The following is a 20,559-nucleotide window of genomic DNA, read 5'->3' as shown; positions in this document are numbered from 1 at the left end:
GACAAAAAACGGCGGAAGAACTAATAAGTTGGAAAACCAATAGTTATTATTATTATTATTGTAATAATAATAATAATAGGCTATATATGTGAGAGAACAAAGGTTGTGCCCTTGCCGAAGGCAAAGCACACCCAAATATACTATTGAGTACGTGTCACTAGATCACAACAAGATAGGCTATTTGAATGATTTGAGAGGCAAGAAACAAGGAAAACTGGGGAATTTGATTATTCAGATATGGATATATTTAATATATATATACACAATAATAAACAATAACAATCGCAGTATCACATCCATCCACCCCTTCACCAAATACACCTGCATCGCTCCATCCAACTCTTCATAATTCCCTCCACCCCATCAACCAGCAACATTTTGAAGGATTTCTAGATTTTCGCGACCACCAAAATACCAAAAAGAGTGCGACCAAAGCAGTATTCCCCACAAACAGTAATTTCTGTCTTCAACTTGGTTGTTAACAGTTGTATGTTTGGCAATCAGTGTAGCTCATAGGTAAAATAGTCAGGTGGCTGAGCGGTGAGGGAGTCGGACTAGTAATCCGAAGGTTGCCAGTTCGATTCCCGGTCATGCCAACTGACGTTGTGTCCTTGGGCAAGGCACTTCACCCTACTTGCCTCGGGAGAATGTCCCTGTACTTACTGTAAGTCGCTCTGGATAAGAGTGTCTGCTAAATGACTAAATGTAAAATGTAAAAAGTAGCTAATGTGAATCACGTGTTATGTATAAAACCACTCCGGTGTCTTGAAATGATTTCGACAGCAAAGTTGAAGTTAGCTAGCTAACGTTAACTTTATTGTCCAATTCAAGACACCAGAATTGTTTTATACATAACCACACATGATTCAAATTAGCTACTTACACTGATTCTCATCCATCTTCATGAAACAAGCTACATCACTTCCTCTTCTTCTTGTTATAATTTAAATTTGAGCCGTAACCTGCATTCATTACTGCAGGAAAATATTGATTATCTTGTTCCGGTCCATGGTTATCCAATTCGCTAGGTGGCGCTGTCAGATAAAACGAGGGTCCTAGAACTGCGGTCCTGAAACTGCGGTCCTGAAACTGCAGCTCTCCGGCTCTGCAGGTACATGCTACTCGTACATGCTACTCGTCTACATCTGCCTGTCCTCCAGGTCTAAGACCAGGTAGACGTCTATGGCCTTCAGGGCCTGGTAGAACTCCTCCTGGGCCCCCTCCCCCTTCCTGGCCAGCATGTCCAGCAGGGCCTGTTTCTGGAGGGTCTGGGAGGGCTTGCTGACGACCTCCTCGCGCTCCTCGTCTATCAGAACCCGCTTGTCCTGGAGTCGCAGCAGGAGGGGTTGCAGCAGGCACAGACGGGTCTGCAGACTCGCACGGTGTCTCCTGAAGAAGACCGGTCCAGAGAGAGCACTCTGGAAGGCGGGCTGGGGGCCGGGCTGGGGTGCCTCCTGGGTTGCTGTCGAGGCTGAGAGAAAACAAATCACCTCCATTACATCCTGATTCTTTTAGTGAAAAACTAAATCTTCAGAAAACACTTCAATGGCAACATTGATTGGTTTGAATGTGCTTTAATTTGAGTTGAGAAGAGATCAGGATATGTGTTAGATGAAACTACCTGGAAGCCAGACCAGGTCGTCCCACACATGTTCAGAAGCGCCAATTTCTTTTAGAAGAACGTTCACCTCTTCAACGAAGGTCCGAAACAACATCCGAAACGTGGGGATGTAATTTTCATAAGAGTCAAATGTCACAAACTCAGCTTTCTGAAATAGAGATGGTACATCCATTCAATATTAAAGAGACACATAGCCTTATACTTGTTTATGATAAAACATAGTTCTGAAATTCAGTTGTCTGTGTGACTAGACAAAGTGAATACAGTTGAATGACATCCTTGTTGTGATCCCATAATAACATGATGTTATATAATGTTAATAACATTGTTATATAACGTTATTATATATGAATAAACCCTGAAATCATTAAACATGCCAAATAGTAAAATATCTGCAATATACTCCAGTAAAACCATTACATTTGGTTTTATTGTATGTGCGTCTGCGGGGTCCATAGTGAGGGTGTATTCCTGGTTTGGGGTCAGTTTGCAGTGAGACACTGACTCGATGTACCTCTCTTTATCTCCGTTCCTCCTCCTCCTCTCGTGCTGCACCTGTACAGGCCCAGCAGTGGACAGTACGGGAGGGCAACACATTGAAATGTTGGCGCTATTTAGTTCCAAATCATCATCATCCATTACAGAACCAAGTACGAGAAGGAAAATAAGTTAGCTCTCTATAGGCTGACAAAGACCTGAAGTGATTCTGCATTTCACCTGGTCTACCGTACTGGGTCTTCCCCTGCTCACCTCTTGGATGATGACATTATTTGGAAGCAACAACACATTCAGGATGGATCTTGTCTGGTTGACAAGCGGTGGCTGGTAGAACAACAGCACAAGAGCATTTATCGGGGAGATGGGAGCTCTCTCCTCATCTGTGTTGCCGAAGGCAGAGAATCCAGTGATGTTTATGACGACGTGTGAGTCTGTGATCGTCACAGGAGGAATTAACTCAAAGCCGTCATCGGTCACATGAGCCACAGACAGGAAGTCACATCCACCCTCTGGGAAAAAGGATTGGAGGATTTGTTGTGAAAATATTGACGCTGACAAGGTCATTATGAGGATGTGGTGGATGAATGGTTATTGTAATTCTTCAGTCCCACATCACTCACCTGAGTGAATCTGACAGTGAGGGAGGTGTAGCTGACAGACAGACTCCTGAGGGCATTCGATGTTGAACAGGGGTCCTGCAGGCCTCCTGCCATGCTGGGCCAGTAGACTCCTGTCCCAGGAGACTGTCCTGTAGAGCACCTCCCCCTCTCCCTCCATCTTAAACACCAGGCCTGTTGTGCTGCACTGGAACACACCTGCATGGGGGCACAGGAACCTGTGGAGCCCAGAGTTAAAGGAGACATGACATGCTGTTTTTGGATGCTTTTATATAGGCCTTAATGGTCCCCTAATACTGTATCAGAAGTCTCTTTCCCGAAATTCAGCCTTGGTGCAGAATTACAGCCACTACTAGCAGTCCCACAAGGAGCTTTCCTCAGAACGCGCTGTTTTGGTGTCTGTAGCTTTAAATGCTAATGAGGAGCGGAGGGGCAGCACCATATGCTAATGTTTACAATGGATGTATCGCAATGGCTGTAGCCGTTTACAGAGGTACACACTCAGTCATTTCAATGAGGGGAAAGGCGGATATCGCGCGCGCCATAACACCAACAGCAGAACGGTTATCCAAATAACAAAGAAGTGTACAACACTCACGTTACAGCATGTGTATTCACACACATACTTGATGCTATCTACCTTTCCATTAGCGACAGTAACTCAGCTGTTAGCTGCAGAGCTAATGTTACGGCCACATTCTAAGGGTAGCAAGCTAGGTAACCATATACAGTAAAGCTACAAAATGATATAGCGTTAGTTAACTTACTTGTCCGAGGTTAGTAGCTGGACGAAGGAGAGTTAGTTAGCTGGGATGAAGGAACTGTAAAAAGATTTTTGTTTTCCTTTGTACATCCAAACTGAGCAAATGTAATGCTTTGTTCGTTTGCAAGCCATGTCTCTCAAGGATAAAAACACTTGCACGGTCGTAGCTCAGTTTCTTATGGGCGGGCCAGATTCTCTGGGCGGGAAAAGCAGAGAGAGGGGAGGTAACCTTCCTCTTTGTTACGTCACAAAGAGGAGATTTTCAAACAGAGCAATTGAGCTTTCATTTTCTGAAAGGCGGAGAAGAACACCCAGGGCTTGGTTTACACCGATCGAAAATTCTAGCCACTGGGGGACCAAAGGAAGGCTAGGGGAACTCATATTAATGTTAAATAACCTCCTAAAGGGAAGTTTTCATGTCATGTCACCTTTAAGAGCTTAAACTCAAAGACAGACTACTAAGAATTAAAGACTGCAGTCGTTTCAGTGAGGCCTTCTAACAGACCAGCCTCCACATACTGTTCCTCGTTCACTCCAAACCCTTTAGAAACCTACCGGTATGTTCTTCTGTTCTCATGGACAATCAGCTCTGGTTTAAACTTCTCTGGTATAACCTTAACGTAAAAACATAGACAGTATATTGTTATAGATGTACCAGAATAAATTGTGTCAGTAGTAAATGTTTATTAAAATGTTAAATAAATGTATGTCAAAAATATTTGTTGGTCTTCTATATTTTTTACTGAAACGTATGATAGTTAGGATGGTGAACATGGAGTAACTGTGTAGGAGATTAGGACAGCCCTGAGAGAGGTGGCGTCTAAAGCTGACCTGCTGATCACCTGAGAAGAGATTGAGAAGAGAGATATAAAGAAAAGGGGGAGAGAGGCAGAAAAAGAGGCAGAGGTAGAGAGAGAAGAAGAGAGAGAGACAAGGTTGTTTGCAACATCATTGTGTACTGACTTGCCCCGCAACATCAATTACTAGTCCCTTCAAAACAACGTTGTCCTTGACAAGAGCATGAGTACAGTTTTAATTCGATTTAAAATCTAATTCAACATAAATGTCACAGACAGTTTGCGTCTCACTGACTGTACTGTAGTATGTCATCTGTTTACCTGAGGGTGTAGGTGTGGGATCTGGGATTGGATCTAGTCCAAGAGAGGAAACCAGGGATTCACATTGGACCTCTGGCGGTTTAAGTTCCTATAGTTAGAGAAGGAAAAACATTATGTTTTATGTTGAGAGGTTCAAATAACAGTATATCTATATATATATATATTCACCCAAAAATGCCAGCTAAACATTTCCTCACCGTGTTTATTGCTTTAGGCTAGATTACCAATTACTTCTAGAGTATAAAATTGTTGCCAATGTCAGTTAGTCTATATACCCTAAAGCTGTAGCATTACTAAAGTAACATACATTTTGGTGGAGGTGAAAATTTCCATGGGAATGTTTGTTAATATTTCGGAATTATAAGCAATTTATTTACTGATAGTTTCATAACTGCTGTGATCTCTCAACTGTATAATGAGCTATCAGGCTTTTGGGGCGTCTGCTGTGTTGTGGCTCTGTTTGTTGGGGGGAAACAGGTGTGTAACATCCAGAGACAGTTAAGTCTCAGTGCAGGTTAAAGTGAGTGAGGTGACAGTGCAGGTTAACGTGAGTGAGGTGAGGGGAGGAGGGGGAAGGAGGAGGGGAGGTTACCTGAAGTTGTAGGATCTGACATGAGTGATTCAAAAAAGGCAAAGGGCCAGAGCTGCAGAGGGGGGGAGATTAGGGGGAGAGGACTGATGGAAGAGGCAGGTGAGTAGTCATAGTGGTAGTGACGGGACCAGTAACCGGAGGGATCTTTGGGGGGGACCTGAGAAAGAGACAGGATATTAGGCTGAAGTACTTACTACTGGAGTACCAGTTGTGGCAATGACAGAAGCAGGGAGGACTAGGGGTTTGTCCTCCTTTAAATGTGATCTTTTTCTTTCTTAATGGTAATAATTTACTCTACGAGCTAAAACCTGCATCAGACAGCTGGAGCTTCTCTGGATCCCTCTGGTCTACATGCACACGTTTGTTTTTGTATTTATATATATGTATGTGTGTGTAGCACATACATATGTATATTCCAACCCTAAAACTGCCTTGAAGTTGTGGGGCCCAGCAAAAGGTAGTTTCAAGTTTACAAGGGTGGTTAAACAGGACCATACACACACACGCACACACAAACAGACATATAAACACATACATAGATCTAACACTTCACCCTACTTGCCTCGGGGGAATGTCCCTGTACTTACTGTAAGTCGCTCTGGATAAGAGCGTCTGCTAAATGACTAAATGTAATGTAATGACCTGTATCCAGTAGTACAGTATCTAAAGTCCTACCAGTGTATGTTGTCTCAGCTTTTTCTTGATCCCCTGTAGGGAGGGCCTCTTCATTGGTTCCCTGCAGACAGGAAACAGTCACACAGTGCTCCTCCAAACCCCCCCACCCCATCACATCCTGTGCTACTGACTGAACACAGGCAGTCTGTATCTGATCAGCGTCATGGAGGCTCCTTGATCCTCTACATATTTACTGTTTAGTAACAGAGACAGTGTTCTGTAATTAGCTGTTGTTCTCAGTCTCTCTCACCAAGTGTGTTTAGAGGAGCTGGGTCCACCATCACACACCCCAACTCCGTCAACCTCTGTCTTCTTCCCAAGGACATCCTCCATCTACACACACACATAAACACACACACGTGAATATTCACAAATACAAACACACACAGATTCATACTGATGCAGCAGTACAAATAGTAGAAGATAATCATAATAAGTTGTTTCATGCAGTTCTGTATGATCATTTTATTGTATATAGCCAGCATATCAGTGCAGCTCATCACCAAACATTCAAGAACATGATCTCCTCACCGTGAACTTTGACGATGAGCCACTGAAGGAGAGAGAGCCACTGAAGGAGAGAGAGAGAGAGAGAGAGCCACTGAAGGAGAGAGAGAGAGCCACTGAAGGAGAGAGAGAGAGAGAGAGAGAGAGAGAGAGAGAGAGAGAGAGAGAGAGAGAGAGAGAGAGAGAGAGAGAGAGAGAGAGAGAGAGAGAGAGAGAGAGAGAGAGAGAGAGAGAGAGAGGACTTTAGGCTGGATTACCGATTACTTCTAGAGTATCAAATTGTTGCCAATGCCAGTTAGTCTATATACCCTAAAGCTGTAGCATTACTAAAGTAACATACATTTTGGTGGAGGTGGAAATTTCCATGGGAATGTTTGTTAATATTTCGGAATTATAAGCAATTTATTTACTGATAGTTTCATAACTGCTGTGATCTCTCAACTGTATAATGAGCTATCAGGCTTTTGGGGCATCTGCTGTGTTGTGGCTCTGTTTGTTGGGGGGAAACAGGTGTGTAACATCCAGAGACAGTTAAGTCTCAGTGCAGGTTAAAGTGAGTGAGATGACAGTGAAGGTTAACGTGAGTGAGGTGAGGGGAGGAGGGGTCTGACTTCAGTGATTCATTAAAGGCAAAGGGCGAGAGCTGCAGAGAGCGGGAGATTAGGGGGAGAGGACTGATGGAAGAGGCAGGTGAGGACCATACACGCACACACAAACAGACATATACACACATACATAGATCTAACTGAATTTAAGTGGTTATCGTATATAATCCGAAGGTTGCCGGTTCGATTCTGGCTGTGTCAGAATGACGTTGAGTCCTTGGGCAAGGCACTTCACCCTACTTGCCTCGGGGGAATGTCCCTGTACTTACTGTAAGTCGCTCTGGATAAGAGCGTCTGCTAAATGACTAAATGTAATGTAATATAATGACCTGTATCCAGTAGTACAGTATCTAAAGTCCTACCAGTGTCTGTTGTCTTACCTCTTCCTTAATCCCCTGTAGGGAGGTCCTCCTCATTGGTTCCCTGCAGACAGGGAACCTAGAGTAGCTGGGTCCTTCACCAGACACCCCATCCTCTGTCTTCTCCCCAGGGACATCCTCCATCTACACACACACACACACACACACATACACGCACACACAGACACACACACACAGACGTATTACGTTCTAACAGCATTATAACTTAAACCTAGATTTATGATTCATATGTCTCTAACTCAACCCAGATCTTTCCAATCTAGAGACATGCGCGTTCACATAAAGAGGCGGTGTTTGCACCATATGTCCAATCCCAAACATGGACAAAAGAGCTGCATATTTCACGCAGGAGGAGCAGACAATAATCTTACAAACTTTGTCTACTCCTCCTGCGTGAAATATTGTAATACAAACATATCAGGAATACAGACATATAATACAGGAAAAAATGTACAAAGTCGCTGCTGCCAAGCTGGCAGAAAATAGCAGACGCTGTAAATGTGTAAGCTACATAACTTATTGATATCACTGCCCCAGGCACAAGATGTGACCATAACTACACTTGTGCATTCCATAACGTTAAACTTTTGTTGCTGTATTATTGGGTGTGCTCAAGCCTTCGGCAAGAGCACAACCTTTGTTCTCTCACATATATATTTATTATTATTATTTATTTTTGCCCCCCTAAATCTTTGTCAATATTTGGCCTACATAGACAACCTAGGTGTCAAAAGTTTCGTCTTGGTAGCGATTGAGTTGCTTGTATTTTTATTTACGTTCCGTTGCATGGTTTAAGTGGAAATTACGTTTTTGTGGCAAAAAGTGAAGCTAACGGTGGCTAATTTGCTAGCCACAGTCACTGACGTTACTTACGTCACTAACGTCACGAAAACACGCGTGACTACCTGTAGCAGAACATTCGTTTCGCATCTGTTAACTTGGGGGATAGCTAGGCTAACTATAGCTTTACTGCAAGGCAGCTGCAGAAACGCCACAAGCAAAGAGGCCAGGGTGATAACTATTTACTTATTTTACTTTGTGATGTGAAACACAATTGTAAAATGTAATGTACAATATTAGCTGATATTATTAAGGAAGTAGGCCCACATCTACTTTCGGAAACGGTAGTGAGGCATTAGCATGACATTAGCCTCTGTTACCCGGGCAACACATACTACAGTGGTCTATGATGCATCTGTTTTCAATCATTAAAATAAACATTCCTCCCAAATACATTTTCGTTGTAGGATTTATTATGACATTACATTACAAGTAAACGATTTGTGGGTGAAATTATCATTACCTGTGGTTTCAAACCAGTGTTGCTCACTGCAACGCTGTAGCCTACGCGAGACACTACAAAAACATCGACACAGCTGTAGGAAGTCAAACGGCGACAGAACATGTTCGGCACTCCCCTTACTTAAACCAAAAGTCTTTCAATAGGTGAAACTATCTGACTACTAACCTGAACTTCATTGCCACAGCCTAAACTTTGTCAATCTGTTCATGAAAATAATTCATTTCAGCCTAAACCGTACAACGGAACGTTAAATCGAATTCAACCAACGCAATCGCTACCAAGACGAACACAGCAGTAGTCTAGTACTGTACTGTAGTAGAATTTACAGGGGCAGCTTCTCCACACAGTGCTATATCGCATTTTGCGTTGTTACTGACAATGATCGCTACCAGTGAGCTTTTTATGAAGGAGCGATTTTCCACTAAATAAATGTCAAGCTTATTTACGTTTTGGGGGGCATATTTTCAGTTAGCAGATGGTACTGTTTGAATCGCGAGTCTATCTTCTGCCGGTAACGTCGTAGAATAATCTTCAAAGGGGGTTCTTTATTAATGAATGAATGCAATATGAGTAGGCTAAATGCCTGAAAATATCACGAGAAGGGAAAACTTAAAAGGACGTTTAAGTCATAGAGATTAGGTCCATTTTTACACCGGTCTGCCAAATGTATTCGTTTTGATTCAGCTATGAGGCTGCCTCTTGCAGGGGAAATGAGAAGACATCATATTTCATTCTACACTTCACTCGTATTTTGAGTTGTAAATAAGCAGCAAAAAAAAGATGCTTTTAAATCTATGTAATCTTTATAAATAATAAGTAGGCCCTATGCATTTTTATATAAAATATACAGACCCCTGTGCAACCGACGCAAGCAAGCACACCCTACAATTTCCCCAGAAATTGTACCCTCTCTAGTTTTAGTTGCAACCCTGGCAGTGGCAAACGATCGTGGGAGCAAATAAAAAATAAATATAAAAACATAATTCAAAATGGTACGTAGCAGTAGGCAGTACTTGCACATATTTTAAGACCAACAAGTACAAGGCTGAATTGCCTGAGTCAGTCCCTTTTGTAGCATATTGGTATACAAAGGGCCTATAGAACAATGAAAATACTTGGAGCCAACAGGAAGAAAAATTAGGCAAAGAAAACTGGAGGGGGCCCTCCTCCACAGGAATTCACTCCTGCTGAGGAGCTGGCCCTCACCAGCCATCAGGGTTGCCCCATGATGGAAGGAGTGGAGGGGGCATTTCTTCAGACCCTGGTGGCAGCAGCTCGGAAACCCAGGCATATGTATGTTTCAAGTAATCTATGTGACCATGTTCATTCAACAATTATTTATGAATATTGTAGGAGTGAAATGTATTACTGTTCTCTGCAGTGACAGGAAATACAGTGGTGTTGCTGCCACCACCCACTGTCGTCCCACTGTGCCATACAGAGGTAACAGAATAGTCATACGGCAGTATGTATGCCATATGTGGTTGCTGAATATTGATCAAATATGCCATTTACTTTCTCAAGTGGAGGTCCTGGATGATCAGGAAACTGTGTCTGCCTGCTGTATACTTATGAATAATTATGTTTTTTTGTTTTTTTTTAAGAATAGAAGTATGCAGTGGCATAACGACATCTGACGTTGATAACAAACCAAACCGTTTAACCCTTGTGTTCTCTTCGGGTCATTCTGACCCATCAGTCATTGTTACCCACCGTCGTATTGTGACAACTTTACCGCATACAAAAACAAAGTGAAGCATTTTCTTTTAACCGTCGGGCTGTCTCAGACCCTCCACATTGCGAAGGTTAAAAGAAAATGATTTTTACTTGTTTTTGTATTGGGTAAAATTGGGTAAACACAACGATGGTTCGTTATGAACCTTTGGGTCATGTGACCCGAAGGCAGCACAAGGGTTAATAATCGGTTGAAAATTGAGCAAGATATGGTCATTTAAAAAGTACATGTAGCATCAACACAATGTTATGGGTGTGCGAGTTGACTGTAGCAAGATGGCCACTCCGCCGTAAGACATCTAGTCTTTCTATGCACCCCTCCTCCCTGTCCCAGTGAAGAAGGTGAGCAACATTGTGTTAACAACATGCCAGTTAGCATCATTCAAGGGAGTCTATGGGGATTTCTCTGTCTCTCTTGCTCTTTTTACCATAACAAAAAAGGAAAATCAATATTTATTAATGACAGAAACTCTAATTATTTTCTCACAATGATCATTATGAAATAAAAGTTAAAAAATATATATACTGTCTGTACTGGATGCTGGACAGTTGGAAACAGTGAGTAGCTTACCACAGCCTGCATGTACAGTCAGGTCCATAAATATTTGGACATTGACACAATTTTCATCATTTTGGCTCTGTATACCACCACAATGGATTTGAAATGAAACAATCAAGATGTGCTTTAAGTGCAGACTTTCAGCTTTAATTTCAGGGTATTTACATCCAAATCAGGTGAACGGTGTAGGAATTACAATACATTTTATATGTGGCCCCCCCCTTTTTAAGGGACCAAAAATAATTGGACAAACTAACATAATCATAAATCTAATTGTCACTTTTAATACTTGGTTGCAAATCCTTTGCAGTCAATGACAGCCTGAAGTCTGGAACCCATAGACATCACCAGACGCTGGGTTTCGTCCCTGGTGATGCTCTGCCAGGCCTCTACTGCAACTGTCTTCAGTTCCTGCTTGTTCTTGGGGCATTTTCCCTTCAGTTTTGTCTTTACCAAGTGAAATTCATGCTCAATTGGATTTAGGTCAGGTGATTGACTTGGCCATTGCAGAACATTCCACTTATTTGCCTTAAAAAACTTTTTGGTTGCTTTCGCAGTATGCTTCGGGTCATTGTCCATCTGCACTGTGAAGCGCCGTCCTATGAGTTCTGAAGCATTTGGCTGAATCTGAGCAGATAATATTGCCCGAAACACTTCAGAATTCATCCTACTGCTTTTGTCAGCAGTTACATCATCGATAAATACAAGGGAACCAGTTCCATTGGCAGCCATACATTCCCACGCCATAACACTACCTCCACCATGCTTCACTGATGAGGTGGAATGCTTTGGATCATGAGCAGTTCCTTCCCTTCTCCATACTCTTCTCTTCCCATCATTCTGGTACAAGTTGATCTTGGTCTCATCTGTCCATAGGATGTTGTTCCAGAACTGTACAGGCTCTTTTAGATGTTTTTTGGCAAACTCTAATCTGGTCTTCCTGTTTTTGAGACTCACCAATGGTTTACATATTGTGGTGAACCCTATGTATTTACTCTGGTGAAGTCTTCTCTTAACCCTTGTGTTATCTTCGGGTCGTTCTGACCCATCAGTCATTGTGACCCACCGTCGTATTGCGACAACTTTACCGCATACAAAAACAAAGTGAAGCATTTTCTTTTAACCGTTGGGCTGTCTCAGACCCCCCACATTGCGAAGGTTAAAAGAAAATTATTTTTATTTGGTTTTGTATTGGGTAAAATTGGGTAAACACAACGATGGTTCGTTATGAACCTTTGGGTCATGTGACCCGAAGGCAGCACGAGGGTTAATTGTTGACTTTGACACAGATACGCCTACCTCCTGGAGAGTGTTCTTGATCTGGCCAACTGTTGTGAAGGGGTTTTTCTTCACCAGGGAAATAATTCTTCTGTCATCCACCACAGTTGTTTTCCGTGGTCTTCCGGGTCTTTTGGTGTTGCTGAGCTCACCAGTGCGTTCTTTCTTTTTAAGAATGTACCAAACAGTTGATTTGGCCACACCTAATGTTTTTGCTATCTCTCTGATAGGTTTGTTTTGATTTTTCAGCCTAACGATGGCTTGCTTCACTGATGGTGACAGCTCTTTGGACTTCATATTGAGAGTTGACAGCAACAGATTCCAAACACAAATACCATACTTGAAATGAACTCTAGACCTTTTATCTGCTCCTTGTCAATGAAATAACGAACTCCCTTTATGAGGGAATAACATACACCTGGCCATGGAACAGCTGAGCAGCCAATTGTCCAATTACTTTTGGTCCCTTAAAAAGGGGGGGGGGGGGGGGCACATATCAAATGTGTTGTAATTCCTACACCGTTCACCTGATTTGGATGTAAATACCCTGAAATTAAAGCTGAAAGTCTGCACTTAAAGCACATCTTGATTGTTACATTTCAAATCCATTGTGGTGGTATACAGAGCCAAAATGATGAAAATTGTGTCAATGTCCAAATATTTATGGACCTGACTGTAAGTTACAGACAATATTCAAATAATATGTCTGACTTTGAATTTTTGCCATGGGGCCCGAAATTCCTGGCGGCCCCCCTGGTTGCTGGACCAGGGCACTACTAACCCACAAACCTTTACTCGCAGTACTGCAACTAGTTAAATCTGTGGAGGTCTTTCGTAGCCCAAACACAAAGTAGGATGCAGATTTCCTCCGTCGGCTTTTTGTCCACAAAATGAAATGAGTACACATACGATACAGTGTTTTGGGTGGTCTCTTCAAGGCTAGGTTTTTCATCTACATTATTTTGTATTCCTCATCTGTTGGCAGGCGATGGAAACTGTACCGTTTGTCACAAGAACAATCCCTTTTTGTTGTGGGTGTGTGTTCAACACTGTCGTTGAAGCCACAGATTTAGCTAAGTCTGGTTGTTAGTAGGCCTACAGCCGCGAACAGCTCAACAGGTAGCCTACCAGAGCCCCGCAATGACATTTTATAACAATAATAACTAGAGAGGGTACAATTTCTGGGGAAATTGTAGGGTGTGCTTGCTTGCATCGGTTGCACAGGCGTCCGTTTTTGAATGTCATTTTTACAACTGATATTTCTGTATATTTTATATAAAAATGCATACTTATTATTTATAAAGATTACATAGATTTAAAAGCATATATTTGTTGCTGCTCATTTACAACTCAAAATACGAGTGAAGTGTAGAATGAAATAGATGTCTTCTCATTTCCCCTGCAAGAGGCAGCCTCATAGCTGAATCAAAACGAATAAATTTGGCAGAGCGGTGTAAAAATTGACCTAATCTCTATGACTTAAACGTCCTTTTAAGTTTTACCTTCTCGTGATATTTTCAGGCATTTAGCCTACTCATATTGCATTCATTCATTAATAAAGAACCCCCTTTGAAGATTAGTCTACGACGTTACCCGGCAGTAGAAGATGGAATCGCGATTCAAACAGTACCATCTGCTAACTGAAAATATGCCCCCCAAAACGTAAATAAGCTTGACATTTATTTAGTGGAAAATCGCTCATTCATAAAAAGCTCACTGGTAGCGATCATTGTCAGTAACAACGCAAAATGCGATATAACCCTGTGTGGAGAAGCTGCCCCGGTAAATTGTACTACTACAGTACAGTACTAGACTACTGCTGTGTTCGTCTTGGTAGCGATTGCGTTGGTTGAATTCGATTTAACGTTCCGTTGTACGGTTTAGGCTGAAATTAATTATTTTCATGAACAGATTGACAACGTTTAGGCTGTGGCAATGAAGTTCAGGTTAGTAGTTAGATAGACTTTTGATTTAAGTAAGGGGAGTGCCGAACATTTTCTGTCGCCGTTTGACTTCCTAAACAGCTGTGTACTGTAGATGTTTTTGTAGTGTGTCTCGCGTAAGCTACAGCGTTGCAGTGAGCTACACTGGTTTGAAACCACAGGTAATGGTAATTTCACCAACAAATCGTTTACTAATGTCAGAATAAATCCTACAACGAAAATGTATATGTGAGGAATGTTTATTTTAACGATTGAAAACAGATACATCATAGACCACTGTAGTATGTGTTGCCCGGGCAACACAGGCTAATGTCATGATGCTAATACTTCAGTGAAATAGTAGACTACTGTTTCCGAAAGTAGATGTACTTCCTTAATAATATCAGCTTATATTGTACATTACACATCACAATTGTGTGTCATATCACAAAGTAAAATGAGTAAATAGTTATCACCCTGGCCTCTTTGCTTGTGGCGTTTCTGCAGCTGCCTTGCAGTAAAGCTATAGTTAGCCTAGCTATCCCCCAAGTTAACAGATGCGAAACGAATGTTCTGCCAAGGGTAGTCACGCGTGTTTTAGTGTGTCTACTGTGATTGGTCAGTATTAAGAACGGCTTGCGTCAGGAGCGGGGGCGGGGTTAACAGAATCCTTTCAGCTAAACAGTACATGTAAATCAGCATCTGAATTAAAATGTGACGAGAAATGGGCAGTGTAGTTGCTGAAAATGTGCTTATTTTATTGATGAAACGGCTAATTTTTAAATTTGCTCTGACTTCTCGATAACCTAGGTAAATAAACACTCCACGACGACTTACAAAAAACCGTTGCGCCACCTACTATTCTGGCGGTGAATTGTTTTCAGCACCCACAGCCTACGGAGAACCATAAACGAAGTCTATCCGTCCGTATCCGTGCGCCCGCCCATCCGTAAACGGAGACGCAGAAGCATATTTCGGCCTTTTGGTATAGCAAACCGCAACTTACGCAACTTCTATGGGTGCAACCTAATCATTTCTACAGTAGACCCCCTGAGAATAAGGTGGATATTAGACATTCTCTGATGTTTCTTTCTAACCCTAAATAAACGGGACCTGTGTCAACATTTTACACTTGAACTTCCCGGAAACGGCTACGCGAATCTATTTGGGTTAAGCGAGGTGAAGTTAGTTTCATATTCGACATTCGTCTCACATTCGGAAAACGCTACTTTGCAGCTTCGAGTTAGGGACCGGATGAAAATTACCCATACAATTTTGAAAAATTATGACTATTATAATATTTTTATGGATATAAAAACAAGTGTCACCAGATTATTCTAATAATGTCTGGCCTGCTTCCACACCCTTTATTTTTTCAATAAAGTTTTGAATAACATTCCAATTAATCGCTAATCTATGAAAATAGCATGAAATCCTCGCTAATCTCAATATATACTTTTCAAACTTGTTTCAAATAATCTCAAATATACGACAGATTATTCTAATAATGTCTGGCCTACTTCCACACCCTTTACTTTTCCAATAAGTTTTGAATAAAATTCCAATTAATCGCTAATCTCTGAAAATAGCATGAAATCCTTGCTAATCTCAATATCTTTTTCAAATTTGTGTCAAAAAATCTCAAATATACACCAGATTATTCTAATAATGTCTGGCCTACTTCCACACCCTTTACTTTTTCAATAAAACTTTTTAAAAAAATGATAGAAAATCGCTAATCTATGAAAATAGCATGAAATCTTTCCTAATGTCAATATATTTTTCAAATTTGTGTCACAAAATCTCACTTACACACCAGATTATTCTAATAATGCCTGGCCTACTTCCACACCCTTTACCTTTGCAATAATAAAATAATAAAATTCCAATGAATCGCTAATCTATGAAAATAGCATGAAATCTTCGCTAATTTTATAGAAGACGAGTAATCATTTCATACAAGAAGACAGAATCACATCCACCACAACGGTTCCATTGACAGTCTCAGCTGTCAAGTCTTAGGTAAAACACTTTATATGTAAGGAATATTTTGAATCCAGTCAATACTGAGAGAGAGAGAAGAGAGAGAGAGAGAGAGAGAGAGAGAGAGAGAGAGAGAGAGAGGTATGTGTAAGATTACTCTGATGTAACCCCTCGAAACACCCCAACACATGGAGTGTCTGCCTGTCAGAAAAATTGAAGATGTAACTTTTTTATTCTGTATAAAATGATACTGTGTTCAGCATTCCTTGTGTGCAAAGAGAGGCCTACCCCCAAATCTGAACTCTGGGTGCACACACAAGACCCTTATCTTGGGGCTGAGGACTAAGGGGGGGTTTGTTTGTTTTAAAGAGATACTGTTTGACAAGGGCTAGATGGAGACGCAAACTCTGGTGACCATTTGCTTGACACCTATATGGTTGAGTTTTTACGACACCAGAACCAGAGATTCAACTAGGGTTGATGACGCAAACACACACACGTGCGCACGCCAGGTCTATGCAAGGGAGCCAATGAAAGAAGAGTGTGGAAGAAATTGTCAAGGGAGTCAAGTGGCTGAGCGGTTAGGGAATCGGGCTAGTAATCAGAATGTTGCTGGTTCGATTCCTGGCCGTGCAAAATGACGTTGTGTCCTTGGGCAAGGCACTTCACCCTACTTGCCTCGGGGGAATGTCCCTGTACTCACTGTAAGTCGCTCTGGATAAGAGCGTCTGCTAAATGACTAAATGTATGTCTCCACTGGAACTGCATGACTATCAGTTTAGTCTAGAAATGTGTAACTACAAAGCAACCAGATGATTGGAGAGTCTCTACATACTTTAAAAACAATAAAGACCAGGCTAAACATACAGTGATAATGGAAAAATATCTCCCTCTGGCATGAAGGTCAGACTACAGTATTACAAATTGCATAGTCCCTTGCATAGCTTGTAATGAGAAAGTATAACTAGTCTTTTGAAATTGGATGATGTTAATCCCATAGTAATGAACAGTTTTGCTATATCTTAAGCACAGTTTTTATTCAGTGAATAGTGTTTGGAATAATCCTTTGACGTCTGAATGAACAACAATTGCTACTCTCATTAATACTCTTCTACTTGACATTATATAGATTGAATGCTCTGAATGCATGAGGTGGTATCATGCAGAGTGCTTGGACATGACCCACAGAGAGTTCAACGCCGCAAGAAAAGAAACAGACTGGAAATGTGTCACGGCCACAGCCGTGCCTCCCCCGGTTTCAGTTTTTTGCCTTGCCCTAGTGTTTCCCTGTCATTGTCTTCACCTGTTCTCGTTAGCGTTATTGTGTCCACCTGTGTGTCGTTTGGTTCTGTGTATTTAGGTTTCTGTTTTGTGTCCAGTCTTGGTCTTGTCCTTGATACCATACCTGTCCGTGTGAGTACCCTATCTGTTCCCAGTTTTTGAGAATAAAACCCTTGTTTCTGCCATGCCTGCCGACTCCCTTGCGTTTGGGTCCAACCTCACGTCGTGACAAAATGCCTTGCCTGCAACAGACGGAGTGTCAAATGTCCTGCACTAAAATAATGTCTTTGTTTTAATAAATGACTAATACCACAGTAATAAAGACTTGAGTTATGATGTTTAGCGTGGATTTCATGCTATTTTCAGAGATTAGCGATTTTCTATCATTTTTTAAAAACAGTATTGAAAAAGTAAAGGGTGTGGAAATAGGACAGACATTATTAGAATAATCTGGTGTATATTTGAGATTTTTTGACACAAATGTGAAAAAGATATTGAGATTAGCAAGGACTTCATGCTATTTTCAGAGATTAGCGATTAATTGGAATTTTATTCAAAACTTTATTGGAAAAGTAAAGGGTGTGGAAGTAAGACAGACAATATTAGAATAATCTGTCGTATATTTGAGATTTTTTTAAACAAGTTTGAAAAAGATATTGAGATTAGCGAGGATTTCATGCTATTTTCATAGATTAGTGATTAATTGGAATGTTATTCAAAACGTTATTGTAAAAGTAAAGGTTGTGGAAGTAGGCCAGACATTATTAGAATAATCTGGTGTATATTTGAGATTTTTTTAAACAAATTTGAAAAAGATATTTAGATTAGCAAGGATTTCATGCTATTTTCAGAGATTAGCGATTTTCTATCATTTAAAAAAAGTTTTATTGAAAAAGTAAAGGGTGTGGAAGTAGGCCAGACATTATGAGAATAATCTGGTGTGCATTTGAGATTTTTTGAAACAAGTCTGAAAAAGATATTGAGATCAGCGAGGATGTCAAGCTATTTTCATAGATTAGCGATTAATTGGAATTTTATTCAAAACTTTATTGGAAAAGTTAAGGGTGTGGAAGTAGGCCAGACATCATTAGAATAATCTGGTGTAGATTTGAGATTTATTGACACAAATTTGAAAAAGATATTGAGATTAGTGAAGATTTCATGCTATTTTCATAGATTAGTGATTAATTGGAATGTTATTCAAAACGTTATTGTAAAAGTAAAGGTTGTGGAAGTAGGCCAGACATTATTAGAATAATCTGGTGTATATTTGAGATTTTTTTAAACAAATTTGAAAAAGATATTTAGATTAGCAAGGATTTCATGCTATTTTCAGAGATTAGCGATTTTCTATCATTTAAAAAAAGTTTTATTGAAAAAGTAAAGGGTGTGGAAGTAGGCCAGACATTATGAGAATAATCTGGTGTGCATTTGAGATTTTTTGAAACAAGTCTGAAAAAGATATTGAGATCAGCGAGGATTTCAAGCTATTTTCATAGATTAGCGATTAATTGGAATTTTATTCAAAACTTTATTGGAAAAGTTAAGGGTGTGGAAGTAGGCCAGACATCATTAGAATAATCTGGTGTAGATTTGAGATTTATTGACACAAATTTGAAAAAGATATTGAGATTAGTGAAGATTTCATGCTATTTTCAGAGATTAGCGATTTTTTATCATTATTTTAAAAACATTATTGAAAAATTAAAGGCTGTGGAAGTATACCAGACATTGTTGGAATACTCTGCTGTTTGTTTGAGGTTTTATAGTCATAAAATCATTATAAGTCATCATTTTTCAAAATTGTATGGGTAATTTTCACCCGGTCCCTAACTCGCCGCAAAGTAGCGTCTTCGGAATGTAAAACGAATGTCGAATGTCGAATATGAAACTAACTTCGGTTTTGGGTTAGCCTATGTAACCTGAATAGTAAAACACATTGTTACAGAATCCAAAACATTTCTTGAAAGTAGGCCTTTAGTTTGAGAAAATACATAACTACCTATTGAAAATCTTTATTTTTTTTCTAAAACATGTACAACTTTAAAATGTAGCTTTTGTCAAGCTTTGTATGCGCGCCCTCTCGGAGGACTGAGGGCTGCGTGGGTGAAATTCTTTTTCACAGTTTCCGAAAACGTTTAATACACCCCCACAGCATCCACATCGACTGCATGAATACTCTTAACATTCTTACCTTTAAACTTGGCTTGATTATTGGTCAGCTACTCTCTGTGGAAAAAGTTCTCTACGGACGCAAAAATAGCCTACGTCTACACTCCAAGAGTAGTCTAGTAGCCAGCCCATAGAGCCCCATTGTGAACCCGGAAATGTTGAGTACGCCAAGGTTTTATTGCATAATTAGCATAATTAACATAATTAGCTGAATCGTCCAGATTAACAACAGATTTTGCACTGTGTGACCAATTTCTACAACGTTTGAGTCTTTTTAGATGTTTTAGAGGATGCTGAATTCAATTCTGGCACATTCAGACATCAAAATGGTAATTGTGTAACAATTTTTTGATAGGAAGTAAGATCTTGATGGTCACGATGAGGCTGATATATCAGTTATATCTTACATGTTAGATGCTGTCAGACATGGGGCTTCAACTGTTCGCATTCTTAGTGATGACACGGATGTCTTTGTGTTTATGGTTTATTGGTGTTGGAAGGTTGGTATCACAACTAACCTACAGATGGAAAAATGGAATGGCACTGTTCTCAGCATACATGCAACTGCAAAGAACCTGGGTGACCATTGTTGTTCCATTTTGGCCATGCATGCTCTTTCAGGATGTGATACTACCTCATATCCTGTTGGGAAGGGGAAGGTATCTGCACTCAAGGCCATGAGAGTTGTACCTGGCAAGCTTCTCCACTGTATTGGAGAGGCAGAAGCCACAGATTTACAGATCATCAAAGCAACAAGGACTTTCTTTCTGGCTCTGTACAATCAGAGGAACTCTGTGACCTTGGATGCAGCTCGGTATGACATTTACCGAAAGCGCAAAAGGCCCCCAGCACTGAAAACACTACCTCCTACAGAGCGATGCACCTTCATGGAAGACGTGCCCACCTACAGGTGCTCTTATGGAAAGCAGCAGACCAGGGGTGCGTTTCCCG

General features: G+C 40.7%; 1 protein-coding gene across 6 annotated transcripts; it reads right to left on the bottom strand.

The window, feature by feature from the left end:
• Nucleotides 1-232: 232 nt before the first annotated feature.
• On the bottom strand, nt 233-19,752 carry LOC134014063 (NACHT, LRR and PYD domains-containing protein 1b allele 2-like). Of its 6 annotated transcripts, XM_062453919.1 has the most exons (15): nt 19,631-19,752; nt 7,377-7,499; nt 6,416-6,507; nt 6,135-6,217; nt 5,885-5,945; nt 5,210-5,366; nt 4,618-4,705; nt 4,331-4,341; nt 4,055-4,113; nt 3,504-3,695; nt 2,740-2,954; nt 2,372-2,628; nt 2,042-2,176; nt 1,622-1,769; nt 233-1,471 (listed from the first exon to the last, which is right to left on the bottom strand). In XM_062453919.1, the coding sequence occupies exons 11-15, from the start codon at nt 2,894-2,896 to the stop codon at nt 1,140-1,142; spliced, it is 1,029 nt and encodes a 342-aa protein (XP_062309903.1). In that variant the 5' UTR covers nt 2,897-2,954; nt 3,504-3,695; nt 4,055-4,113; nt 4,331-4,341; nt 4,618-4,705; nt 5,210-5,366; nt 5,885-5,945; nt 6,135-6,217; nt 6,416-6,507; nt 7,377-7,499; nt 19,631-19,752; the 3' UTR covers nt 233-1,139. The 6 variants fall into 6 exon arrangements, with proteins under 6 accessions (XP_062309903.1, XP_062309904.1, XP_062309905.1 ...); XM_062453920.1 differs by lacking the exon at nt 3,504-3,695; XM_062453921.1 differs by lacking the exon at nt 4,331-4,341.
• Nucleotides 19,753-20,559: the final 807 nt, after the last annotated feature.

The sequence above is a fragment of the Osmerus eperlanus genome, chromosome 27, assembly GCF_963692335.1.
Source record: "Osmerus eperlanus chromosome 27, fOsmEpe2.1, whole genome shotgun sequence".
Classification (NCBI taxonomy): Eukaryota; Metazoa; Chordata; class Actinopteri; order Osmeriformes; family Osmeridae; genus Osmerus; species Osmerus eperlanus.
The sequence above is the reverse complement of the archived record's forward strand: the minus strand, read 5'-3'. Positions and strand labels throughout refer to the sequence as shown.